This window comes from Oryzias latipes, chromosome 10 (assembly GCF_053564925.1).
Source record: "Oryzias latipes strain Hd-rR chromosome 10, Olatipes_Hd-rR_3.1".
NCBI classification, from domain to species: Eukaryota; Metazoa; Chordata; class Actinopteri; order Beloniformes; family Adrianichthyidae; genus Oryzias; species Oryzias latipes.
In genome coordinates, this window is record NC_136246.1 from 9,151,074 (window position 1) to 9,162,132 (window position 11,059).

An 11,059-nucleotide genomic window follows, 5' to 3' on the forward strand; every position below is an offset into this window, starting at 1 on the left:
TGTTCACTTTTCGCCCCGCAAGTTTTGAGTTTGTTTTCGAGCTCTATGTACTACATATAAACAATGAATCATATGAGCAACCATAAATTAGGATTTGAATCATATCATACTATCATAGTTTTACAAGCACTTTTATTGTCCTTCTCTCTTGTTCATAATAAATATAAATTACTTTTTGAGTTGCATTTCTTTTTTTTAATTTTAGTTGCACTATGGTTTCATGACATAATCAAATGTTGTCGAATCATCTCCACTAAAAAAAAAAGGAGAAAAAAAAAACATCACTTTGATCAAGACATTTATTGAATACTATGTCAAAGAAAAGGACGACGTGACCATTGAGGGTAACCGCCTTGTCTCACACTGCCTTCCGCTGATGGTGATGTTTATGAATCCTGGACACAACATGTTGATGCATCGCCATGTCAAACTGACACAAGTGCTCTCTTTTAAACATCCCTAAAGACAATACAACACAGTAGCAACCTCCAAGAATAAACACAGCAGCCACAGCAAAACAGCTATAGAGCAATGCAAATTAACTAGCACTAGAGTGAACAGAAGCAGCAGCATATATGAGAGCATGAGGCTTAATCATAGGGAGCAGGAGGAGAGGAAATGAATAAAAGAAAACTAATCAGCAGGCTGAGAACAGGACAGTCATCCAAGAAGCAGTAAACTGTTAATTAAAAGGTGAGACAGAATCATATTTTAAGTTTGACCTGCTTAATGCCGCACTAACAACAATAGTCTAGCCAAGGGCTAATCTGGCCACGATTAACAAAAAAAAGTGTTTTTAGATTATATGAATCATGTGTTTAGGGTGGGCCTCTTCTAATATTTGAATATCCATTAATTCCGTCTTGCTCTTCAGTCTTGTCGTATTTTTGTGAACACTGCAATACTAAATAATTCATTCCAGTTCCTTTGTTTTCCTGCAACAAAATAATATAAGTTAGTGTAATCGTTACAGATGCAAACAACTAAATATATTGTCAGGAAGGGTGGTGTAGAACGCATAATGCATAACTTTATGAAACAAATTCTAAATATGACAAAAACACAAAGAGAATGAGCTACATATTGGTTGACATCAGCAGATGGTGGGAAAAAGCTATACTTAAAACCACTTACAATTCAAACAATTTGAATCTAGGTATACTGAGGGTAATTAACTGATCTAAAGACTGCGGTTGATAAATAGAAACCTGAATCTGGTATACCCAGTACCTCTCCCTAAAAGGGCAAATCCCAGATGCCCCAAAACCCCTACACTGGGTGGGAGGAGGGGATTTAAAGAAAGGCCAGAAAAATATCAAAACCTCAGCACTGCTCCAACCCTCAGGCACGTAACAAAACAGTAGTGGATCCAAAGAGAGACCTGACAAACTTTCTTGTGTTTTGCAGCTACAAAATAACATTTCTCAAATAAAAAAAAAAAAATGAATTAAAGGAGGGCTTTTTTTTATTTCAGATGCTTGATCAAAAGTCATTAAAAGCATTGGCCAACTAGCACATACAATTCTAATGTGCATGTGTTATTGTAACCCTTGTGCACTTTAATATTGGGAGTGGGGTCATCTAGACCCACTAGACAGTGCGCTGGACCTTTTTCTTCAATGTTTTGTGATCTTCACTGGTGTCCATGGATTACATGAGATCTTTCCACCTTTATCCACCTTTGTCATAGTAGGGAGAACACGTCAATGGTCATCTTGACCCCATAAGATAGCACAAGGGTTAAAAAAGGGCACCAATAGAAATTTTGATTTGCAATGGGATTCTTTATTACACTTGATAACACTTGGTAAACTTATATTATAATGCAATTTGATCTGTCAGACCCAAAATAAATACATTGGAAAAACAAAAATGTTGTGATTCTAAGAAAAAAAAATCTCATTTTACAAAACTATAGTTTTCAATTTTATGGATTTAATGCCATGGATAACCCTTGGGCTATCTTAGATGACCCCACCTTTACATTTACACCAGTGAAGATCCAAAATCATTGAATAAAAAAGGTTCAGAGCACTGTCTAGTGGGTCTAGATGACCCAACTCCCAACAGTGAAGTGCCTAGGATTGCACAAGGGTTAATGCTACTGTGCTAACAATGAGGACTGGAGACTGCCCAGTTCCTTCATATTCACTGCAGGTAGACCATTCAAAGTAAGCTAATTTTATGCATATTTATATATGATCTAGAAAGTTCAAATGTACACTCGATAAATCTTAAATTAATAATCTATTAATTTTCTTCAGTGCATGTAATATTTTTGCACCATTTTTTATGATCCTCTTTCTGTAAAACGGCTTAACAGCCAAAATTCCCTAAATGAATCAACAAAGTTATTTTGTCTGATTGCATAAGCATAATCTTTAAACGGTATGCTGCACATTATAATTTAGGTATATTCTGGATCTTAAAAAAGAGGGTTTACTCAAGTAAAAATTGTAAACTTACCTTTTTGTTGGACACAAACAGGCATCTTCTTTTCTTTTATTAGAATTAGAATGACATTCACAAATACACTGAAGGTCGTCAGTGCACCAAGAACAATGACCTTCCACGACAATGCACCCTCTGGAATGAAAACATTTTTTTATATAATTTTTGACTTGAGCTGAGGAAAATAAATAACTAAGAAGCATCTTAATGTTATCTGGGCTTTCAAAGATTTTTTTTCTCTCAATGACTCATCAATCTTCAAAATGTTTCTTTTATTTATATTTTATATGTCCAAAATCTCTGAGCAGTGCTGCATATATGTTGGTCTGTAAAACGTACTTATCTGTACTTCAGTCCTTTCACCAAACAGGATTTCTCCACACGAGAGCACAGCACAAGAGTAAAGGCCAGAATCCGAGGAGTTGTGTATGGTTTTTGACAGATGGTAGTCACATCTTCTCTTTTCTTGAACATCACACTTGGAAGTGGTTGTGTGAATGATTTGTGGACCAGATGCTGATGCCGCTTTGTACCAGTACACTTGGTGTTCACTTGCACACTCTGTTGGATTCTCTTTGGTTTTTGAAATAACTGAACATTGAAGATTGACTGTGTTTCCCTCCTGGACCAACTCCACACCTGGACCTTTTTCCACGTTGTTGAATATGTGCTTAGTTTTAGGATCTGTGAGATTCACAAATAAGGAATTATAAAAAGAAATATCAGTGATTGGTTTAATAAAAAAATACATCAAACATATTTTACCTTTAACAACTAACAAACTGCCATTGATGAATTCCATGTTGTATGAGGATCCAGCCTGACAAAAGTATGTCCCTTGATCTTCTTTGCTGACATTTTTTATGATAAGAGCATGTTCTTGACCAGCTCGAGTGGAAATAAATTTGGAGTCAAGATGTGGTCCTCCTCCAGGGGTTTTTGAAATTAACTGGATCTTATATCCAAACTGGAATTTAAACCAGTAAAGCAACCGTTGATCAAAGCCAGTTGCTGAACATTTCAGAGTCACATCATCACCAAGTTCACTTTCAAAAAAGAAGGCGGGTTGAGAAAGTTCCAGGTTTGAAGGCATCGCTAAAAAAAGAGAAACCAACCAATTAATTACAAAATAGCAGTTTTGGATGAATGTGGTAAAAAACTCAGTTTTACATTGTACAGCATATAACTTACATAATGCACCAAGAAGGATTAAAACAGCCAGTCCTCTCATTGTGGCACAGCCTCTCTCTTGCACATCTGAGGTCTCCCAACTCAAATGAAGATTTAGTCATGAGCTGAAAAAACCTTTTACAAAGTGGAAATTGCAATGATTGGCTGAAAGACAGAAAATGTACTTCCTGCTCTTTTGTTGAGTGTTTATTTTGGTTGATGTAAAGCCAGTTTTCTTTACCTAATGCACATGTTTATTGCCCTAAATGCAAAGTAATTTCAGTGTTAGTAACTAAGTTTAAAAGAAACACACTGTCATTATTTTTTGTGGTCTGTCAAAAGGCACATGAAAACAATATATTTTCCAAAAGAAAATTAGGATTAACTTAAAACACATTTTTAATGAAATAGTAGAACAAAGTGCATTCCAAAAGAAAAATATTTTACAAATCTAAAGTTTAAAATCCACACTAGCGACCACCCCAATCATGATCACAGAGGACGTCACTGCAGGATTAATTGCTGCCAGAAGGTCACGACAGGGAACCTGCTCATGGATAGATGACATGACTTCTGACGGAAATGGATGTAAGTTCAAGCCTTGGGAATTTTAAGTACTCGGACATTTGTATTTGTTGGAAATAAAGTATATCATTCTTGGAGAGCTTCGTGATGAAGCTAAAGCTGTGACAAAAGCTAAGATGAAAACAGATATTCATGCTGAGCTCATATAATTTTGGACAATAAAAGCCTCTCATCAATTATGGGAAGAGGGATGCATACAACAATAGGAGAGAAACACTTTGAATTTGGAGGAATTATTACATAAGGGCAGGGTGAAAACCGTGAATCGTCAACCTCTACAAGACACTAGCACCATTACAGAGGAACGTTAAGAGAATTACTGACTACATGATCGGGTCAGAAACCTCCATCACAATGCTCAGAATACGGGTGAGGCAATGAGTAGCGTTCTTCCTGTTGCTGTGGTTTTAAAAGAACTGTCTTAAAGTTTTGAATCATATGTAAGGCACAGCCCACAGTAAAGACATTATACTGTTTGCTCAGTTCAATGAGCTAGGCATTTTTGAAGATTCAGAAAATGACCTCCAGCTAAATCAAGGAACAGCATCAGGATAACCGTGGCGAGAGCCACTTGAGGGCACACTCAATGGAGCAGAGACAACAATGACGCCTAATTTTTTTTTTTTTAAGGTGAAGAACAAAAAAACAATGTGCAAAAGTGTGCAGGAAGAAACACACCCAGTGACACCACTTGAAGACACAAAGACAAAGCAGATAGAGCGAGGTAAACCACACATGAAACCGGAAGCAGATCTGGAGCTGCCGCTCCAGTTTCGAGTTTGAGAATGAAGGAACTGTGTTTCATCATCTCTTGGTCAACGGTCATCTCTGTTGTATTACATATGTGGCAGGCAAAGGGCCCTTTAATATCACCAGTGTGCAACAGCTGCTTCACTAGAGAGCTGGTAAAAGCCCTTCCCATCTGTCAAAGCTAGAATCAGCCTAAGACCCGCTGCTTTCAGGTTAGAACGCTCAGTTGGTGTGCAGCGTCAGATGCTGTTTGGGTGCGTTTCCAGCCCCAACTGTAAACTGGGTAGGTTTGGTATTTGCCGTAGCACCATTCCTAATCGGTCAAAACTTGTCCAGAACACAGGCTGTTTTTTGCTCCTTACCGTGTGTTTGTTTGTTTTATTGGCTTTGTTTATTTGTTTTTGTGCTAATATACCTTTATTTGTAGGAGCCACTGTTTCATTTTTTTTTTTCTCTGTGCACAATTGTTTGGCCATCGCCACTGCCAGGACTCCGAGGGGCTGAGTTTGGCTCCAGCTGTGAATTCAGATGACAGCCGTCCGTCCGCACGTTGGAGCCGCGTGACGTGGTTGAATTGAGAGCACTTAGTTCAGTTCCCCCCTCTTGTCTCCCTGGTGCACTGGACACCGCCAGAGCTCAGATCATCAGCTTGGCGTCAGTGGCTGCCGCTGCACGCAAGAGGGATGATGTTGGGACTTGTTGCACCAGGTTGAAAGACTCCAGTCGAGCCAGAGGAATTTATGCAGGCTTTGCCCTGACCCATAATTGTGGTGATTGGGTTTGTTTTGTTTTGTACTTCTTGGTTTCATGTTTTAGGAGCAGATAGCTTTATTGCTAACCCCTCTGTGCAAGCCGGGCGGTGACCCTCTTTTCCTATCCTGTGTGTGTGTGTGTGCGGCATTCGTGCCCAGCTTATTTTGTGAGTGTGTGTCACTGAACACCGCCGACATGGCGAGAAGGGTAAGGATGTGTGTCCTTGTCTTTGTTTATTTTTCATTTTAACAGTGGGCTCTAGGAAATCCCTTTTGTATAAATAAAGATATGTGTATTTTCTTATTTTCTTGCTCGGTTTCCTATTTTGGAGAGTCGTGCTCTTATTTGTTTTTAATTTTCTGGTGGCTTCACCCAAAAAAAAAGCATGTTTCTAGTCCTTTCCTGTGGCGAGTTATGATTTTTAAAAGAAATAACTGAAATGCGCAAAACCACCTCTAAGGGGAGCAAAGGAAAAGCAAAACAGGTGAAACAGTTTATTTCTGCTTGTGCTGAAAGCAAAACCTAACAGCGCTGCATCTGGGTAAGATGCAGTTTGGTTCCTCGTGAGCCTCATCGCTGTTACGTTGCTATAAGAATGATCAGTAGTGACACCTTAATGACCAAAATGTTGTCAAAAAGAGAAAAAAAGGGTTGAAGTGGAGTCCAGACCTTTCCAGGAAACATGGACAGAGTTTTATTAGTTCACGGAGCTGAATGCAAAACCTGCGTGCTTGGTATGTCATCAACAGGTCGCAGTGCTCGAAAGAATATAACATTCAGCTCCACTATGAGACTCACCATAAAGAAACGTTTCACTATTTGCAGTTAGGAAAAAATAAGATTTACCAAGTATTGGCTGGACAGAAAAAATAACCGTCTCCATTTACTGCAGCTGTGACATCATTGATGGAGCAGTGACAGCTGCCTTATTGCAAACAAGTTGCAAACATCCAATGTTTCGGAAAGTGAACTTATAAAAACTGCTGAAGGCTGCAGTAGTTTTGTGCCCCTAAAAGCAGTCGACCTTTGCCAACATAAGTCTGTCAAGGATTAAGATTACAGACACGGCATCTCTGAGGACACAAATAAAGGAATCCAGTCACTATGAAAGCACTGACATCACAGATGTGTACAGCTGTGCATATTTATTAAAGGTGTTGAAGAGATGTCACAGCAGAGTTTCTTGAGTTGATGGACACCATAAAAGCTGATGACAGAGTCAGCTCTTGTAGTCACTGATGGTGCCCCATAAAAGGTCAGGAAGAAGGCAGGTGTTGCAACAAAATTCAGGCAACCAACCAGGAAAAAATTCTTGGACATTTTATTGTGTTTTGCAAACTTTGTCAACACGTCAAGTTCATCTACACCAGACTCTGTCATCCATGTCTTTATGGACGTTGTTTGTGCACTGGTGCACAGTCATGCTGGAAGAGGAAGGGCCCGTTCCAAACTGTTCCCACAAGGTTGTGAGAGTGGAATTTTCCTAAATGTTTTGGTATCCTGACACATTCACAGTTCCATTCACTGGCACTAAGGGGCCAAGCTCAAGTCCTGAAGAATAATCCCACATCATAAACCTCCTCCACCAAATTTTACAATCGGCACAATACAATCCGAAATGTACTGTTCTCCTGGTAATCTCCAAATCCAGATTTATCCATCAGATGCCAGATGGAAGAACGTGGTTTCATCTCTCCAGAGAGGCATTTCCACTGCTCTAGATTCCGGTAGCGGCGAGCTTTACACCACTGTATGCGACGCTGTGCATTGTGCTTGGTGATGTGTGGCTTGGATGCAGCTGCTCGGCCTTTGAAACCCATTCCATGAAGCTCTTTGCATTCTGTACTTGGGCTAATCTGAAGGTCATATGAAGTTTAGAGCTCTGTAACAACTGACTGTGCAGGAAATCGATGACCTTTTTGCACTATGCTCTTCAGCGGATGCTGAAGCACTATGTGCTGAACAACATAGTGTATCCACATCCGCTGAGCCCTCTCCGTCAGTTTACGTGGCCTACCACTTCATGGCTGAGTTGCTGTTGTTCCCAAACTCTTCCATTTTGTTATAATAGAGCTGACAGATGACAGATTATTTGAATGGGTGAGCAAATACCTTTGGTAACATAGTGTAGAACGGATAAAAATGTAAATAAATTTGTACCCAAAGTACTGTAAATTTTTTGAATCTTTGAAGAAGAAAAAGTTAGTATGGAAACATTATTTTGTCGACATTAAATTAGGGTCTATAAGGATTTTTATTTATAATTCACCAATAAATGTTTTCACTAAAAATCTAGATTTAAATCATTTGAACAAGAAAATTACACAAATTGTTATCTTTTTCAGTAGGACAAAACATTGTGGTTTTGATCATAGAAAAAAAACTGTTCTTCTAGTTTGGTTCTTAAGGCTCTAAAGGTCAAGTACCCACAGGTTTAAAATATTTTACAATGTTATTTAGTCGATCTAAATCAACAATTCATTGTCCTTGGAAAATTCTGGGGGCTGCATATTATTTTTTTTATGACCAGAGGCCTGTAGGCCAGTGGAAATTTGAACGCAGGCCACATTTAGCCCATTGTACAGACTTTGGACATGCATGTTCCAGACCTTTCGCAATTTAACACAAACTAGAAGGAACCAAATGTACCCATGGTAGAAACAGATGGGATCAACAAATTAACCAATTTGCTTACTATGAGTTTATAATGTTATCAATCTTCTTTCAAACCTGGCTTTTAGCTGAAATTTGAAATGTATTTATTTGGTATTCATTTTTATTCATTTTATCTATTCACACATTTTGTGACATCTTTTATGTATTTATCTTTATTGACATTTTAATTCACTTTTAGTGATTATACACCTCTATTAAAGTTTATTTATCTAGTTAATCTGTTTTTAATTGTATGTATTTTATTCATTTTATAGTTTTCGTTTTTTCGTCCTGTAAAATTGAATGAACTGGTCATTGTTGTGGACAGGCCCTCAAAATATTGTTACCACACCTCAGTATCTATCCATGTTTTTCACTTTACATCTTATTTATATATTATTTTATGTTTCATTATGTTTTTTTTTGGGGGGGGGGGTTTAAGTACTGTATACATTTTTTGTGTGGGCTGCACGGTGGCACAGTGGTTGGTGCTCTTGCCTCATAGCAAGAAGGCCGGATCGGGTCCCGGCTGGGGGACCTGGAACATAATGCTTTTCTGTGTGTCCAAAGACATGCTTCATAGTTTAATAGGATAATACTTTAAATTGTGTGAATTTGATGTAAATGGCTGTGTGATCATGGCTATCCGACAGACTGGCCACCTGTCGTCCCCTGGACAGGTGGCCGGGATAGGCTCCGGCAGCCCCATGACCCCGATAGGGACAAAATGGAAGAGGAATGGATGAATGAATGAATGAATGAATTTTCACTGACGAATTAAATCTGTGACGTTTGAGTATATGGAGAATACATCTAGTGTATTTTGTCAATGAGTGCAGTACACGAAAATCTGGGTGTAGACCAACATTGCAGAAGCAGTAGAATTCATCAAACGTGAATCAGGATTGTAGCCAATGTTTTGAGTCTATATTTTGAATCTCAGTAAGGCTGGTGCAAACGGGGACAACTTTATGCAAAATTGATCATTTTTTCCAATGAGGTGACAATACAACAAAAGACAACAAAAAGAGCACACCTTATCTCCTCATGTTATCAGTGGGAGGAGGTATCAGACAACTCAACGACGAGCACAAGGAGGGTAAGATAAATGCAGTTTATTGAAGCTCAGGTGGTAATGGAACGATTATACTGCCAGATGAAAAGGGGAGTTTGTAACGGAAACACAGAGTGTTAGTGTTTTTCATGTTCTAAGAACAATAGTCACGCAGGAGTACCTTACCTCCAGGAAACAGCCTCAGACATCAATTTGGGGAATTAGGAACACCAGAGAATCCATGAAAAATTCAGTCCAGGGTCATGCACATGAAATTCTATCCAAACTCAGCCAACACACCAACAAAGTACAGACATGACTCAACATCCAAAAACAGAACTGGGATTGCCATCAGAATGCAAAAATATCAACTTGCTGTTGCTTGCTTAAGGGTAGAGAATTCAACACACTAGCAGAGTGTAGGGGAATGTGTGGTGCTTAAATACACCAGGATCCAGCTGCACTGAATAAACAATCAATGCAGTCTGGAGGCTGAGCAGGTATGGCAAGCCATGAAGGCCAAGAAGCCCCAAGATCTTGAACACATGTTAACACTTGAAACACAACAGGCAGCGGTTATTAAGAAACAGAGTTAAGAGCTGATATGAAACCAAAGTTGATATTAATGTCATACTATTTTCCAATGTTACTGTGATATTTTTGCCTTGGATATGCAGACCACTTCTTTCTAAGAACTCTCCTGCACTAATCTTTTCTCTCGTTGGCTAGCTTCTCTGGGGAAGCTACCAAGATATGAAAGCAATTCGGACACCACGGTCACTACTTTTATTTTTTTTCAGTCATCAGTTTCCCGATATAAAAATTGAATTGAAAAATTAGCATTTAGTGACGATTATTTTTGAGTCCACAGTCTTCTGAAGATAAAAACGTAAATGGTTTATCAAAAAAATACATTTAAATCCCTTTTTTGGTAAAAAATGTTCCGACGCAATGCATTGTGGTCTATATTCGCCGATCTAGTGAGCATCGATGCACACTGGTTTTTCTGCAGACCCCTGGGAAATTCCCAGGGCACTGGATTTTGGAGTTGTAGATTCGGACAGCACTACAAAATGGACAACGCACCTTAAAGTGCACTATAGAGGGGTTACGTTGGGAATTCGGACATATTCATGAACACCCTACTTGAAAGGATGTTTTCAAGAAATTTTATATGGTTAAGAAAAAAAGTAAAAATTTTAGAATAATTTATGAAATCTCTCATAACTGGGTAGAGTAGTCTTTAAAGTCCTTGCCTCTGAGCCAGTGCTGGTCTTTGCTATAGGTAACCTACAGTAGGTGACCGCCTAAGGTCGCATCTTAGCTTTTCACAGCCGTTTGATGTAGCCGTAATTAATATCCAAAATGAAAAGACCAAAACTGTAGAAAAAGCAAAAGAAAAAAGAGAGACGTAAACAGAACAAAGGTGATGAAGTATTGCTATGACATCAATTTTCCCTGAAAATTCTCCATATGTGGTTGTAGGTAGATATACAAAATAGTTAGTCGACGTTAGCGCTTACATGTTGCAAAAAGTTCACTCTCTTTTTCATGAACGAGGGAGATTATATTAACTCACCTTGAGGAGGTGGTTGGCACAGACGAGTTAAAAATGGTATTAATAAAAACAATCTACAATTA

At 38.6% G+C, this 11,059-nt stretch overlaps 1 protein-coding gene across 1 annotated transcript; it reads right to left on the bottom strand.

The window, feature by feature from the left end:
* Positions 1 to 258: 258 nt before the first annotated feature.
* On the bottom strand, positions 259 to 3,722 carry nitr6 (novel immune-type receptor 6). Its single transcript, NM_001434689.1, is given in 5 exon segments — positions 259 to 935; positions 2,467 to 2,586; positions 2,791 to 3,135; positions 3,217 to 3,546; positions 3,643 to 3,722. Coding segments are annotated over 5 exon segments (900 nt in total). The 5' UTR covers positions 3,683 to 3,722; the 3' UTR covers positions 259 to 870.
* Positions 3,723 to 11,059: the final 7,337 nt, after the last annotated feature.